The 17,361-nt window shown below is 40.4% G+C and overlaps 1 protein-coding gene across 1 annotated transcript in view; it reads left to right on the top strand.

Annotated features, from left to right (window-relative positions):
* The window catches only part of GCLC (glutamate-cysteine ligase catalytic subunit), a 57,691-nt gene extending 47,280 nt beyond the window's left edge, over nucleotides 1-10,411 (top strand). Inside the window, exons 13-16 of the mRNA XM_004449877.5 lie at nucleotides 6,462-6,543; nucleotides 6,623-6,726; nucleotides 6,800-6,920; nucleotides 8,772-10,411. Coding sequence (XP_004449934.1) covers nucleotides 6,462-6,543; nucleotides 6,623-6,726; nucleotides 6,800-6,920; nucleotides 8,772-8,983 — 519 coding nt within the window. The 3' untranslated portion in view covers nucleotides 8,984-10,411. The remainder of the gene's footprint in view (nucleotides 1-6,461; nucleotides 6,544-6,622; nucleotides 6,727-6,799; nucleotides 6,921-8,771) is intronic.
* Nucleotides 10,412-17,361: the final 6,950 nt, after the last annotated feature.

The following is a 17,361-nucleotide window of genomic DNA, read 5'->3' as shown; positions in this document are numbered from 1 at the left end:
AGATATAATCATGTGATTTTTTTCCTTCAATCTGTTTATATAGTGTGTTACATTGATTGATTTTCTTATGTTGAACCATCCTTGCATACCTGGAATGAATCCCACTTGGTCGTGGTGTATAATTCGTTTAATGTGTTGTTGAATACGATTAGCAAGTATTTTGTTAAGTATTTTTGCATCTAGGTTCATTAGAGAAATTGGTCTGTAATTTTCCTTTCTTGTGGTGTCTTTGTTTGGCTTTGGTACCAGGGTAATGTTGGCATCGTCGAAGGAGTTAGGCAATGTTCCTTCTGTTTTGATTTTTTTGGAAGCGTTTCAGCAGGATTGGTGTTAGTTCTTTCCGGAAAGTTTTGTAGAATTCACCTGTGAAGCCATCTGGCCCTGGGCTCTTCTTAGTTGGGAGGTTTTTAATGACTGATTCTATCTCTTTACTTGTGATTGGTTTGTTGAGATCATCAATTTCTTCTTTTGTCAATATAGGCTGCTTGTGTATTTCTAGGAATTTGTCCATTTTCTCTGAATTGTCATTTTTGTTGGAATATAGTTTTTCAAAGTATCCTCTTATGATAGTCTTTATTTCTGTGGGGTCAGTGGTGAGATCTCCTTTCTCATTTCTTATTTTGTGTATTTGCATCTTCTCTTTTTTTCTTTGTTAGTCTCGCTAAAGGTTTGTCATTTTTGTTGATCATCTCAGAAAACCAGCTCTTGGTCTTGTTTATCTTTTCAAGTGCTTTCTTATTTTCTATTTCATTTAGTTCTGCTCTTATCTTTGTTATTTCCTTCCTTCTTCTTCCTGTTGGATTACTTTTTTTTTTTCTAATTCCTCCAAATGTGCAGTTAGTTCTTCAATTTTTGCTCTTTCTTCCTTTTTGATGTATGAATTTATGGCTATAAATTTCCCTCTCAGTACTGCTTTTGCTGCATCCCATAAATTTTGGTATGTTGTGTTATCATTATCATTTGTTTCAAGGTAGTCGTTGATTTCTTTTGAGATTTCCTCTTTGACCCACTGTTTCCCTAAGAGTGTGCTCTTTAATTTCCATATCTTGGTGTGAAATCTGGGCCTCTGGCCCTTGCAGATTTCCAGCTTTACTCCACTGTGGTCAGAGATGTTATTTTGTATGATTTCGATCTTTCTGAATTCATTAAGCCTTTCTTTGTGGCCTAGTATATGGTCTATCTTGGAGAATGATCCATGTGCACTTGAGAAAAATGTATATCCTGCTGTGTTTGGGTGTAATGATCTGTATATGTCTATTAGATCCAGCTCCTCTAATATACTGTTCAAATATTTTGTTTCTTTAGTGATTCTCTTTTGAGATGTTCTGTCCAGAGTTGATAGTGGTGTATTAAAATCCCCCACTGTAATTGTAGATGCATCTATTCTTTCACTTAGTTTTTCCAGCGTTTGCCTCACGTATTTAGAGGCGCCCTTGTTAGAAGCATAAATATTTATGGTTGCTTGTTCTTCTTGACAGATTGTCCCTTTCAGTAATATGTAGTATCCTTCTTTGTCTCTCACAATTGTTTCACATTTAAAGTCTATTTTGTCTGATATTAATATAGCTACTCCTGCCTTTTTTTGGTTATTGTTTCCTTGTAAGATTGTTTTCCAACCATTCACTTTCTGCCTCCATGAGTCTCTGGGTCTAAGATGTGTCTCTTGTAGACAGCATATAGATGGGTCATATTTCCTTATCCAATGTCCCAGTCTGAATCTTTTGATAGGTGAGTTTAATCCGTTGACATTCAGTGTTATTACTTTCAAGGAATTAGTTTTGTCAGCCATATTTTGATTGGACTTGTGTTTGTCATATTTTGTTTGTTTGTTTGTTTGTTTTCTTCTCTTTTTGTCTTTTTTGTTGCTCTTACACTCTCCTCCAACTCTGCCTGTCCTGTTTTTTCCTTTCTTCCTGCAGAACTCCCTTTAGAATTTCTTGAAGGGGAGGTTTCTTGTTGGCATACTCTTTCAATTTCTGTTTATCTGTGAATATTTTGAACTCTCCATCGTTTTTTTAATGCTAGTTTAGCTGGATAGAGTATTCTTGGTTGGAAATTTTTTTCTTTTAGTACCTTGACTATGTCATACCACTGCCTTCTTGCCTCCATGGTTTCAGATGAGAAATCAGCACTTAATCTTATGGAGCTTCCCTTGTATGTGATGGTTTTCTTTTCTGTTGCTGCTTTTAGAATTTTCTCTTTGGCTTGAGCGTTGGATAATTTGACAAGTATATGTCTTACGGTGGGCCTGTTGGGGTTTATGATGATTGGGGTGCACTGTGCTTCTTGGATATGTACATCTGTCTCTTTCAGTAGATTTGGGAAGTTCTCAGCCATTATTTCCTGCAACACTCCTTCTGACCCCTTTCCCTTCTCTTCTCCTTCTGGGATGCCTATAATACATATGTTTGTGCGTTTTGCATTGTCATTCCGGTCCCTCAGTCCTAGCTGGATTTTTTCTATCTTCTTATCGATCAATTCTACTATCTGTTTGATTTCCGATGTACTGTCTTCCATGTCGCTAATTCTCTCCTCTGCCTCTTCTAATCTGCTGCTATTTGCTGAATGTATTTTTGATTTCTTAAACTGTGGTGTTCATTCCCATCATATCTGTTATCTTTTTGTGTATGTCTGCAATTTCCACTCCAAGTGTTTTCTTCATATGGTTAAACTCTACTTCATTAAGTTTGTCTCTGATATGTGTTCTGAGATCTTTAATTACTTGTGTGAAATTCTACTCCCCTTCCTGGTTTTTAGTTTGTTCATTGGATTCAGCCATGTTTTCCTGATTACTGGTTTGGTTTGTAGATTTTTGTTGCTGTCTGGTCATCATTTTATCTTGACAGATTTAATCAGTTCCTTAGCTTCTTTGTCTAGTCTTGGGGATTAATTAGCTGTTGTTTTTGCGTAAGTGTTATATCTTCTCTTTGTCACTTTGTTCTTCTTATTCTAATTTCTTATTGCTGGCTGAGTTCACTTTGAAGGAAAGTATTAGGGCCAGGGAAAGGCAATTGTGTAAGAAAGGGAAATGTGTAAAGTAGTATTGGTAATAAATGTTAACAGAGCAACAATATGAGATCTGGGAGGATGGATATTAGATTCATGTAAGTTGTGTAGAGTTATAGCAGTAGGTAGAGTACCTATAATGAGGTAGTCAACTGAATATGGGAGGAATATGGTATGAATTTAAAAACTAGTGTTTTCGTGAGAGAGGGAAAGAGAAAAGAAAGACAATAGTTTCGAGAGTGGATAAAAGACAGAAAACAAAACAAAGGTATTAGAAATTAAGAGTTAGACACTTTGGGGATCAAAGAAAGGGAGGTGGAATATAGGAGAGACAGTAGATGATGGAGGATATCAAGATGTTGGGGAAAGGGGATAGTGTAGGTAGCCAATATCAATTCACACAGAAATGAGGCAACGGAGGATGAGGAAACCCAGCAACTGTGAGGTGTTCCCTGCAGCACCTTCCCACCAAATCAATGTCCAGACACCTCCTGCCCTGCAAAATCCCGAAACAGCCTGGTCCTGAAGAATTTCTAACGCTGCCCACCCGCTTCTTTGCAGGAGAGACTATAAGGTGCACTCACTCAGTGCACCTTATTATTATTACTGTAGAGATGTCTATTTCTCCCTTCAGTTTTGCCAGTGTTTGCCTCATGTATCTTGGAGCACCCTGGTTAGGTGCATATGTATTTATAATTGTTATTTCTTCCTGGTGAATCATCCCTTTTATTAATATGTAATGTCCTTCCTTGTTTCTAATAACAGTTTTGCTTTTAAAGTCTGTGTCATCTGATAGAAGTATAGCTACCCCAGCCTTTTTTTGGTTACTGCATGCATGGAATATCTTTTTTCCTACCTTTCACTTTCAATTTACTGGTATCCTTGGGTCTAAGGTGAGTCTCTTGCAGACACCATATATATGGCTTTTTTTTTTTAATCCATTCTGCTAGTCTGTGTCTTTTGATTGGGGAGTTTAATCCATTAACATTCAATGTTATTACTGTAAAGGCAGTTCTTATTTCATCCATTTGGCCTTTGCGTTTTGTCTGTCATTTTATATTTGACACTTTTAGTTACTATTACTGATACAGTTTTTATTTCTAGACTCTCTTCCAGGCCTCTCTCTCCTGTCTTTTCTTTTCACGTTGTAACACTCCCTTTAGTATTTCTTGCAAAGCTGGTATTTTTGTTATAAACTCTCTCAGTTTCTGTTTATCTGTAAATATTCTAACCTCACCCTCATTTTTAAAAGATAATCTTGCTGGGTATAAAATCCTTGGCTGGCAGTTTTTCTCCTGCAGTATCTTAAATATATCATACCACTACCTTCTTACCTCCACAAAGATTGGAAGTAAATGAACCAGTATGAGACTCTAAAGAGCAATAATAAATATACTTTTAAAAAGGAATTCATAAAGGCAGAAAGTAAAATAAAACTGGTGGTCTTTATAAATGTTTGTCAAAGCATAGAAAAAAACAAATGTCATTAGAAATGGTACAGTCACTGTGGAAAAAAAAGAGCTACCATATGACCTGGCAATCCCAATTCTAGGTATAATCCAAAAGAATTAAAAGCAGGAACTTGAACAGATATTTGTACACCCATGTTTATAGCAGCATTATTCACAGTAACCAAAAGGTAAAAGCAGCCCAAGTGTCCATCAACAGATGAATGGATAAACAAAATATCATATATATACATACAATAAAACATTATTCAGCCACAGAAAGGAATGAAGTTCTGATGCATGCTACAATATGGACATGTTGAATGAAATAAGCCAAACACAAAAGGATGACTATTGTATGATTTCCCTTGTGTGAAATACCTAGAATAAGCAAATTCAGAGAGAGGAAGAAGATTACAGGTTATCAGGGCATGGAGGGTGGGTGGCTGAGATGGAGAGTTATCACCTATTGGGTACAGTTTCTGTTTGGAGTGATGGAAATGTTTTTGGTTATGGATTGTGGTCATGGATGGCACACATTGTGAATATAATTAACACCAATGAAATGTAGGCATGAAAGTGGTTAAAATGGGAAACTTTGTGTTGTACATATGTTACCACAGTAGAACTTTAAAGAAAAAAATATCCATGGAAAAATTTTTTATTGTTATTTTCAGAATGTTCCTAGAAGTATCTAGTTATTCAGTAGGTCAGGTGTGTCTTTTTTTTTAAAAAAAAAAAAGGAAGTAATTTTGAGAATGGAAGGCTAAGTAATCAAGACTTAAACCACCCATCCTACTTAAACTGAACCTCTGACTTACCTCTATTTTATATATTGAGGTTCCCAAAGTACTAGTACTACTAAAAAGTTTTAAAAGCTCTACTTTGAGGATCTTACAGTCATTGAAGAAATGGAAAGTACACAAATAAAGATGAGTTTTTCAGGTGGCCAAGATCAGGAATGAGCACTTTGGTTCGCAGTTGACAGGCCAGAGCCAGCCTGTGGGCGTGCCCAGCACTGGTGACTCTCTGCCCTTCGAGAGCCAACCGTGTTCCAGGTGTGACCTCCTGTTGACTCTTTCCCTGTCCTCACCAGCACTAGGCAGCGAAGCCCCAGCACTGAACTAAAGTTGGGAGGACTGGGTTCTAATCCTGCTCTGCTGTTTGTTTTTACCCTGAGACCTTTATTAAGCCATCCTGCTATATAAAGGGTACTCCTGCCTGCCAAACATCATAAATTTATTTCAAGATCCTTTCACCAAAGTGCTTTGAAATGCAGATGTCCCTAACAAATACAGGTTTTGTTTTATTTTAGGTAAACTTTTCTTAGAATTCCCCATGGTTATTGAAAGTGCATACTGGGGAAGCGGATGTGGCTCAGGTGACTGGGCTCCCGCCTACCACTTGGGAGGTCCCTGATTCGGCTCCTGGTGCCTCCTAAAGAAGACAGCGAGCTGGCATGACAGGCAGGCATGGCAAGCTGACACAACAAGAGACAAAAGAAGAGGGAACATAATGAGAGACTCAACAAAGCAGGAGCAGAGGTTCCAGTGCCACCTCAAGAAGATGGCCAGCTGATGCAACAAGACGCAGCGAGGAGAAACAATGCAAGACAACAGAGCAGTGTACAGAGGTGGCTACAGCGGTTAGGCACCTCCCTCCCACGTCAGAGGTCCCAGGTTCGGCTCCCATGCCTCCTTAAAAAGAAAAGAAAAAAGGAAGACAAACACACACAGCAAGTGCAAACAACAAGGGCAGGGTGTGGGGAGAAATAAATAAAATAAATCTTAAAAAAATAAAAAGTGCATAGCAATCCATGTTTGAATGACACAAGCCCCACATTAAAGTAAAAAGTTTGCCTGAATTGTCTTCTCTTCTCCCACCCAGAAAGTGTCAGAGGGCAAAGTAGAATTGTTCAGGGAGTCCTGACTTGCAGAAGAGTGGAAGGCAATACATCTGTCTCTAGCTGAGAGTGTTGACATAGCTGTGGTTCTTTTTCTCCCTTAGGTTGATGAAAACATGAAAGTCGCACAGAAACGAGACGCCGTCTTGCAAGGAATGTTTTATTTCAAGAAAGATATTTGCAAAGGTATTACATTCTCTTGCATCTCTAGGCTCAGTTTCTGCTGCAACAGGCGTTAAAGCTTGTTTTACCTCTTCTCCGCCAGGTGGCAACGCTGTGGTGGACGGGTGTGGCAGGGCCCCCAACAGCACCGAGCTGGCCCCAGAGGAGTACACCCTGATGAGCATAGACACCATCATCAACGGGAAGGTAGGGGCTGCACAGCACACCTCGCCGTGTACACTGGCAGCAGGGCGTGAGTAACATGTGCTGCTTCTTGTAGGAAGGTGTGTTTCCTGGACTGATCCCAATTCTGAACTCTTACCTTGAAAACATGGAGGTGGATGTGGACACGAGATGTAGCATTCTAAACTACCTAAAGCTAATCAAGAAGCGAGCATCTGGTATGTTCTCTTTCTCTCTAATGTATGTAGAATCTCATCATAATATTCAATTTCTTAAAGTAGTCTTTTCAAGTATGCCATATCTTATTAATGTACTTTTTCACATTTAACATCATTACAACTGGATATACCTTGTAATCTTTGACAGTCATAGGACTTTTGTCTGTCTTGTTCATAAAATAAAGGTGTATCTTAGGCAATGAAATATGGTCTCTGAATTATCTATTTGTGTTCATTATCATCTCGAACTCTTTTTACAGGGTTAAGTAACTTTGTAGGATAAATAAGCTACACAGCTAGAATGTTCTGTTCTTCAGCCTGCCTTCTTCCTACAGTTGAGCATCTCAGACGTCCCGTTAGTTAGTGTTGAGATGACCTTTATAGTGCCTAATATGCTGCCTGGCACAAGATAACACTTCCTGTTAATAGGAGGAATAATAATGATGATACTGGCATCTGTATTGCACTTGATGCTTCTGTAAGTTTCCTGGAGTCAGTGGATGGCTGTAGAACCCCACACCTCATGACAGCAGCCTATGTGGTCTGCCTTAGCCCTCTGACCATGGGACATACTTTTGCTGGCTCCTGCATCTTAGGAGCTGGGAGTGTTGGCTTGTGGGAGCATCTAACCAAGTACCATAGCTCCTGGATATATATGTTCTAATTGTTGAACTTTTTCCCTAGGAGGAATTTTTTAAACACTATGGAAGAAGACATGTTGTATGTTGTTCATGATACTGAGCAAAAGTGGGTTCCTTCCTCCCAATGCACCTTTAAAGCCAATTCCTGAGACACGGGGGTTTCAAAGAGAAAAAGTTTTATTGGTTGCACAAACAATGGAGCACTGTACATTCATGGCCCAAAACTGCCCCCGATGATCTGCAGAAATTCTAATATTTTATAACATTTGGGTGCCAATGAATAATTGGGGTGGAGCTAAACACAGGTACTTTCACTAATAAACATTAAGGAGGAAAGCAGACTTGTCCCAGTGGTTAGGGCGTCCGTCTACCACATGGGAGGTCCGCGGTTCAAACCCCGGGCCTCCTTGACCCGTGTGGAGCTGGCCCACGCACATTGCTGATGCGCACATGGAGTGCCCTGGCACGCAGGGGTGTCCCCGCATGGGGGAGCCCCACGCGCAGAGAGTGCACCCCATAAGGAGAACCGCCCAGCGTGAAAGAAAGTGCAGCCTGCCCAGGAATGGCACCGCACACACACAGAGCTAACACACAAGATGACACAACAAAGAGAAACACAGATTCCCATGCCCCTGACAACAACAGAAGTGGACAAAGAAGAACACGCAGCAAATAGATTCAGAGAACAAACAACTGGGGCGGGGGGATGGATGGGGAGAAAAAGAAATATATAAAATCTTAAATAAATAAATAAACATTAAGGAGCTGAACAGGCCGGACAGGAGTGGATAGCAAATGAGAGTCAGTCACCAGGATTTGGAATAGGGGTATACAGAACAAAGGTCAGTTACTAGGTCTTTCACATGAGTGTTAAACAGGTGAGTCAATGGGTACCATCATAATAGTAAGTATACACAAGGGTGAGGTTAAGTCTAGAGTAACCATCAACAGGGGTGGGACCACTCTGGCCAGCTTCAGTAATTTCAGGTATTAACCTTTGCTATTTTATCATGTAAAGACCTCTGTATAATTTAATAATCATAATTATTCTTAACCCTCAGACACATTTCCAATCCCTACCATTGATACAATAAAATGTCATGTGGTTTTTTGTTTTTTTTTTGTTTTGGGAATTGTTTATGCTGGACACAAAATGTCAACTTATAAAAAAGGACTTCTAATTGATGTTATCCTAATTTTTTTTTTTCAGGAGAACTAATGACAGTTGCCAGATGGATGAGGGAATTTATTGCAAACCATCCTGACTACAAGCAAGACAGTGTAATAACTGATAAAATGAACTATAGCCTTATTTTGAAGTGTAACCAAATTGCAAATGAATTATGTGAATGCCCAGAGTTACTAGGATCAGCATTTAGAAAAATAAAATATAGTGGAAATAAAACTGAATTTTCCAACTAATTATGCAGAAGGAAAAATACTTTATTGCTTTATTGAAGAACTAACTGCAGTACTATGACTTGCAGACTGTGTGTGTGGTATGAAGACCAAATAATAGAACTGCACTATGTCCTGGGCCGTGAGCCAGAAATTGATTTAGAGGCTTTCTTCCATAGGTTAATCTAGAGTTTATACAGTATACATGTACATAGTATAAAGTATTTTTATGATTAACAATGTATTTTAATAACATTGTATCTAAAGTCATTGTGAACTGGCTTGTACATTTTTTAATTCTTACTCTGGAGAAACTAAACAGTTTTGTAAATGTAATGGACTGGTAATATACTATACCCGCATTCCAGAGTTTAAAATGTTTACTGTAAATTTTTTTGTTCTTCTAAAGCCTCTACCTGGGACCTGATTTGCTAAAATTTGCCCCTTCATTTAAACTTTCCCTTGTTAATTTTCTTGGAGTCCTTTCCTTTGTTGTGTGCTTCAAATCACTTGAATCTTTTAAAGTGCTTGGAGGATAATCTTGAATTTCTAGCACCTTATTTATGATGTTCCTTTTGCAGTGGGGATCGCTAATCATTTGTTAACCCTGCCCCAAGCTCTCACGACTAAATAAAGCCCATGTCTGTAATAAAACATACTTTCTTCTTCCTTTGCGGGGTTGGTTTTAATTTGCTGTTTCAGGCATTAAGTTTAAAGACAACTCTTTAGGAAGAAAGGAGACAATCACCTGAGTTCATTCACATGTAGTAATTATTGGGGTGATTTTTCCCCCCTAAAGCGGGGAAGTCATTTTTTTTCCTGTACATACCAAGAGTACTGTCCAAATATGACATCAGCTTTTCATTTGCATTCCCTGCTTTTTCTGATAGTTGCTGTGTACTTTAAAATTTGTAAAACAAATGCAGTTGCTCAAGTTTTGTTTCACCGTTCTCCTAATTTCCAGGAAACATTGACAGACTTTCTACTAAAAGGCTATTCACTCCAAACTTTAGCTCGGGAATATTCTGCATACTGCTTACCTTTTCTGTAAAAGTCATAAATAAATCATGAAATGCACTAAGGTTTGTGAATCAGGACCCTAAATGTTTAATTGTAAATAATTTGGTTCAAATAATTGTTGTCATAATTTTGTGTTTTTTTAAATTAGTTAATTCTAAACTGCTTCTGAAATAACTGTGTATTGTAGATTATGCAGACCTTATGGGCATAAATATTTAAACTGTCATGCTAATTTTAAGAGATTGCAATAAAGCTGCTGCTAATAAACCTGTTTATGTTTAAATAGAATTTTTACTCTATTTCACATATGCATTTTGGAGCATTAAAGAATGCCTGTTTTTCATTTGCAATTTGCTTGTATAAATCAAGTTGTTAAAAAAAGCAGATGAACTAAAATGTTTGGTATGAGGAAATAAAAGAATGGAATTAGCATTGAGGAATCTTCTTGAATTTGCATGAATTCTACACCTAAAACGATTTAGGGATGGTGATAGGGTTTTTTGTTGTTGTTGGTCTGTTCGATTAGCCCAGACGGTCCATGATACTGAAAAGAAGCATAGTGGGGAAGACAAATGGAAGCCTGTCTCCTGTAGTAGCTGTCAACACCTGGCCTACGTGGAGTGTGGCTGAAATGACCACTGGAAGTGAACTCTTTTAACCCAGACTGTTGTGCTGTGCTAGGTCACTGGTGACGTGGAGCGTGGTGAATAGCAGGTACTTCATATTCTGTGTGCATTCTCGTCTAAGCCGGAGATGCCGGCCTGTGAACCTGCAAGTCGAGCGGAGCTGTTTTCCAACCCATGTCCCAGCCCCCATTTCATGTAATAACTGTCTTCATCTGAGCAAACCACTTTTTTCAGAACTGTCTTTATCTGACTGATCTTATAGCAGTGCTTGTCAAGCTAATCTGCATACCAATTCCTTGGGGGTCTTATTAAAAATCTAGTGCTGGCACAGTAGGTCTGAGTAAGGCCCATGTTCCTGCGTTTCTAAAAAGCCCCTGGATGAGACTAATGCTGCTGGCCTGTGAGCCGCTTGAGAAACAAGGCCTCAGATCACTCTCAGTCCCTAAATTACAGTAGCCAAAAGTCTCGAACAACAGTGGCTTTTCATGCTATGTGCCATGTCTAGGTTTTCTCTTTCTAAAAACCAGGCAACAATCCTGGTAGGCACCACAACATTCATGAGTTTTACCCTCTGAACCTAACTGAGAACCAAGGGTTTTTGGAACAGAGTTAAAATCATAAAGCAAAACAGCTTTCTCCTTGAAATAGCGGTGACCAAGCCCACACTCAACAGATCCTCCCCTAGAACACCACTGGCTGTTTCTTATCTTACCCCTAACCCAAAGTCCAGTTTCCTGCCCGTGAAGTCTCCTGAGTTGAGTTTTCCTCCTGGCCCTAGGTGTTGTGTGCCGCCACCACCAGGCTCATCTCTGAGGCTGCTTGCGAAGCTTTCCATTCAGAACAGAGGGAGCTTGCAGCAGGGACCCCCTTCTAAGCCATCACCTGTCACAAACCTTACCAAGAGAAATCCAGGACATGATGTGGGTTAGGCCATGCGTCTGAGGAGAGAGATGGTGGGAGGCATCTCAGGGACACAAAGCCCTTGCAAGCAAAAAGGCAGGAGGACCCTTGCAGTAACGTACGGTGCTTGAAGTGGGGGGAGGGCCTGGAGGACGTGTGCCCGTGATGCCCAGCCTTTTTAAAGCACCCCCCTTGTCAAAACTGAATGTGCTGCTTAGTTGCGAAGACCTTTGAAGGGCCTGTTTGTTGCCAGTAACCGTTAGGCCTAAAAACTAACGAACTTCCCTTTTAGGTTATGGCTCTCCTCTTTCCCTAAAGATAAGCCACTGAGTTCTACCAGCTGCTTTCTCCTCTCTCATTACGCTTTTGTGTAAATATTTAACATTCCCTGTGAACATTTCTGGAAGTATGTGTTCAAGAGAGATTTAGCAAAGGCCAGAACAGGAAGTGAGGAGACCTTGATGGGCAACCGTGGCTGGGAAAGATACGCTACTTGGGTGATGGTGTTTTCTAAAGTGGCTGCTCAGGTTGGATAATCCCTGAGGCCCCCTTTTGCTCTAAAATCATATAAAATGAGACATTACAAAACTAAATATGAAAGATGCATTAGGAACAATGGAGTATGACAGCAGGCAAAAAGAACTGTTAAAACATGAATGAGGGAAACGGACTTTGGCCCAGTGGTTAGGGCGTCCGTCTACCATATGGGAGGTCCGCAGTTCAAACCCCGGGCCTCCTTGACCCGTGTGGAGCTGGCCATGCGCAGTGCTGATGCGCGCAAGGAGTGCCGTGCCACGCAGGGGTGTCCCCCGCATGGGGGAGCCCCACGTGCAAGGAGTGCGCCCGTGAGGAGAGCCGCCCAGCATGAAAAGAAAGAGCAGCCTGCCCAGGAATGGCGCCACCCACACTTCCCGTGCCGCTGACGACAACAGAAGCGGACAAAGAAACAAAAGCAGACAAAGAAACAAGACGCAGCAAATAGACACCAAGAACAGACAACCAGGGGAGGGGGGGAAATTAAATAAATAAATCTTTAAAAAAAAAAAACATGAATGAATCACAGATTTCAGGTTGAATGAAAGAAGCCAGATAAAGAATGCATGCTTTTCAATTCCGTTTATAAACTCAAGAACAGATAAAACTAAAATGGCAGTTACTGAAGCCCCACTCGTGGTTGACTCTAGGGAGGGGTGGACAGGAACCAGCTGGGAAGAGACACAAAGGAACTTTTTGGGGTGCTAGACATGCTCTGTATCAATATGGATGAATCATGGCTATATAGACTTTTGTTAAAAACACTGAGCTGTACACTTCGGATTAGTGCACTTTACACAATTTTGTGTGCTGTACCTCAAAAATGTGGGCAAAAATACTTGGGAGGAGGGGCGAGAAGGACTTTCTGAGCAAAGAACTAGCTATCTGTGATGTATGTGTTAAATAATGCATTTTTTTATATTCTTTGAATACAGTAGGCTTTCATCCTGGCATTTTAATAAAAGCAATTTAAAACCTAACATCTTAGCCAACAATTCCACTACTAGGAATATACCCAAAAAATTTGAAAGCAAGAACTTGAACAGATAATTTGCACACCAATGTTCATAGCAGCATTATTTCACAATTGCCAAAAGGTGGAAACAACACAAGTGTCCACCAACTGACGAGTGGATAAATAAAATATGGCAAATACATGGAATACAGTGAAATATTATTCAGCCATAAAAAGGAATGAAGTTCTGATACATGTGACAACATGGATGAGCCCTGAAGACATCATGGTGCGTGAAATAAGCCAGACACAAAAGGATAAATATTGTATTACCTCACTGATATGGAATAATTAGAATAAGCAAATTCATAAGAGTCAGAATATAGAGTAGTATAGGTTACTATGGATGGGGTGGAAGTAGAGAATGGGAGTTAACACTTAAGTTTAGTTTCTGTTTGGTTCTATGGTAGTTTTCTTGTGTTAGTTTTTTCTATTTCTGCAAGTCTCAAATTTTTATTTGCTCACATCAGGATCCAAATACATTCCTGATACTATATTTGATTGATGTGCCACATAAGTCTCTCTTAATTTGTAAGATTCATTTTATCATGGCATGTACTGGCTAAGAAAGTAAGTCATTGTCAGTAGACTTTCCCATATTCTGGATTTGGTAGCTTGCTTCCTTGTTATTAATTTGTTCCTTTCTTATAAAATGGTTATTAGATTTGGAGACCTAATATAATTCTGGTTCAATTTTGGGGGGCAAGAATTTCACAGGTGGTTCTGTTTACTTTCTGCTGCATCACAAGAGGCATATACTCTAGTTGATCTACTTCAGAGATGTTAATGTAAATTAGTCGGTTGTTATTCTGCTCCATCCACTATCTTTCACCTAATGGCCTTGATCATTATTTCAGAAGTGAGAGTAATTTTCAAATTTTATCATTCCTTCGACATTTGGCTGGAATTTACTATGAAAACTCCTTCAACCTTTAGTTGCTTTGAAATATAGTCCATAAAGGAAATACAAGATATTTTCCCATTCTTTACCATACTTTAAAACAATGCTTTAAGGGAAGCAGACGTGGCTCAGCTGATAGAGAGTCCACCTACCATATGGGAGGGTTCAGGGTTCAATCCCCAGGCCCTCCTGACCTGTGCGGTGAGCTGGCCGGTGCGCAGAACTGCCGTGCACAAGGAGTGCTGTGCCACCCCGCGTGAAAAAAGCACAACCTACCCAGGAGTGGCCCCGCACATACGGAGAGCTGACGCAGCAAGATGACGTAACAAAAAGAGACATTTTCCTGGTGCCACTGAGGGTGCAAGCTTGCACAGAAGAACACAGGGAGTTGACGCAGAGAGCAGACAACGGGGAGGGGGGAAGGGGAGAGAAATAAATAAAATAAATGTTTAAAAAAATAAAATACAACAATGCTTTAGTGGCCTCCATAGCTGACCAGTTCCTGGTCAGACACAAGTCATCAAAGGTTAAAGTGGCCCTGACAAAAGGACATCAGTCATCTTGAGGGGATTCCTACCAGTCAAAGATAGGATACATTTGAGAATTAAAAAAAAAACAAAAAGCTGTAATGCAGCCATTTTTAAAAGATTTAATGCAAGAGTTATAGGTGATTTTAATTTCCAAATATGGATCATAGAATATTTGTTTTTTCATGAACACATTGTTTCACACTCTCCTGGTTTTTTAACATGTACTCTCAAAAACTCTGCATGCAGCTAAAGTTTAAGTTTTCCTCCCTGCATGAATCACCAATATGAACACTCTGATGTGAAATAAACTGTAACAACTAACGGCCTTCCAGCATTCCTTACATCCCTAAGGTTTCTCATCAGTGTAGCAGTTTGATATGGCTATGAATTCCAAAAATAGATATTGAATTACGTTTGTCATCTGATCTGTACCCGGGCCTGATTGAGTTATGATTAGGGCTTTAATTGGGCCACATCATTAGGGAATTGAGTCCCCACCCCTTGGTGGGCGGATACTCACAGATAAAAGTCATGGCAAAAGACAGATTTGGAGATTTGATGTGAGGGTTCTATGATTTTGGAATTTTGATGTTGGAGTTTGATGCTGAAGTCTTAAATTAGAGCCTGAGGGAAAGAGACAGAGCCTGATACTCTACAGCTTAATTTGTGGAGAGAGGCAAAGCCTAGAGAGCCTCATAGTCTACAGCTGACCTTGCGGAAGAAACAGAGATGCTGAGCCCAGAGGAACCCAGGAAGCCTGAACCCTCACAGACATCAGCAGCCATCTTGCTCCAACACGTGAAAATAGACTTTGGTGAGGGAAGTAACTTATGCTTTATGGCCTGGTATCTGTAAGCTCATACCCCAAATAAATACCCTTTATAACACCCAGCAGATTTCTGGTATTTTGCATCAGCACCCCTTTGGCTGACTAATACACACCAGTATGAATTCTGTGATGGGGAATAAGATGATAACCACGACTGAAAAATGTCTTTGCACATTCCTGACATTCACAGGATTTCTCACCAGTATGAAGTTTGTGATGTGCTCTAAGGCCTGAGGCACCTAGAAAAGGCTTCCCTCATTCTTTACAATCATAGGGTTTGTCAGAAATAGTAAATCTCTGGTGTTGTGTAAGGTGTGCCAACAGTTTAGGCCTGCCCCCGTTCTTGACGTGCAAAGGTTTCTGAGCAGTATGAATCCTCTGCTGGGCAGTAAGTTGTCCACACACTCCAAAGGCCTTCCCATGTTCTTTACATTCATAGGGCTTCTCACCAAGAGGAGTTCTCTGATGTACTCTAAGGTCCCAGACACATGTGAAAGCTTGCCCACATTCCCTGCATTCATAGAAGTTTTCATCAGAATGAAGGCTCTGATGTCAAGTAAGATGTGCAGTCTGCCTAAAGGCATCCCATATTCCTTAGATTTACAGGGATTTTCACCAGAATGAATTCTGTAATGAAAAGTAAGCTGTTGGCACACACTAAAGACCTTCCTATATTCCCTACATTCATAGTTTTCTCAACAAAATGAGTTCTCTGATGTGGAGGAAGAGACAAGTGTTTCGGGTAAGTGATCACTTTTTTTTTTTTTAGGAGTATCTGGGGATTGAACCCAGGACCTTGTACATGGGAAGCAGGCACTCAACCACAGAGCCACATCCACTCCCAATGAAAGCTGGTTTATTCGTTTGTTTTTATTTATTTTTTTTATTTATTTTTATTTTTTTAAAGATTTATTTATTTAATTTCCCCCCCCTCCCCTGGTTGTCTGTTCTTGGTGTCTATTTGCTGCGTCTTGTTTCTTTGTCCGCTTCTGTTGTCGTCAGCGGCACGGGAAGTGTGGGCGGTGCCATTCCTGGGCAGGCTGCTCTTTCTTTTCACGCTGGGCGGCTCTCCTCATGGGCGCACTCCTTGCGCGTGGGGCTCCCCCACGCGGGGGACACCCTTGCGTGGCACGGCACTCCTTGCGCGCATCAGCACTGCGCATGGCCAGCTCCACACGGGTCAAGGAGGCCCGGGGTTTGAACCACGGACCTCCCATATGATAGACGGATGCCCTAACCATTGGGCCAAAGTCCGTTTCCCTATTCGTTTGTTTTTAGGAGGTACCAGGGATCGAACCCAGGACACCATACATGGGAAGCAGGCACTTAACCACCTGAGCTACATCTGCCTGAGGATACTTTTTCAGGGGTGATTTTTCACTTGACTTGAAATATCCCTCTTGAAGTCCCTCTTGTCCTTAAAATTTGCTTCTGCATTCCCAATCATGTTTTAAAAATGAGGCCCTTAAGGCTACAATTTTCATTTCTTTCCGTTATCTTCCACTGTAACAAATTTATTCCGTAAATGTCATTTTCTGAAAATAACTTCTTAGTCTCATACTTGGGTCTCCAAATCCAAGTCATCTTCTCTTCCTCACAACCATCCAGGGCTCTTTTCCTTGCTCCAATAAGGAAATCACATCTGGTTTAGAAAGGAAACATTCCACTGAGACCAAGTTGCTATAGTTTTCCAGCATCACATCTCTGTACAAGTCCCTCTGCTCCAAGTTTACACATTCTCCCTCCTCCTGAGAAGACAATGGGCGTATCTCTGAACATCACTGGTCCATGAGCCATGGCTTCAAAATGCAAGAACTGGTCAGTCCTCCTTGGCACTTACTCTCCTGGAAAAACACAGCATCCACAAAAGTCAGACCTGGGGAACTGAAACTGGTCCACAGTAATGCCCAGCACAGCTGATCACATGACTGCCGAAGTTAGTCCATAGCTCCTGTCGCCCCCTACAGTAAAGTTCTGGTAATGGATGGTGGTGATGGTAGCACAACATTGTGAACATTATTAACAGCACATTATTAACTATATAGGT

Source organism: Dasypus novemcinctus, chromosome 11, assembly GCF_030445035.2.
Source record: "Dasypus novemcinctus isolate mDasNov1 chromosome 11, mDasNov1.1.hap2, whole genome shotgun sequence".
Taxonomy (NCBI): Eukaryota; Metazoa; Chordata; class Mammalia; order Cingulata; family Dasypodidae; genus Dasypus; species Dasypus novemcinctus.
Note: the sequence above shows the minus strand (reverse complement) of the source record. Positions and strands in the feature narration are given on the sequence as shown.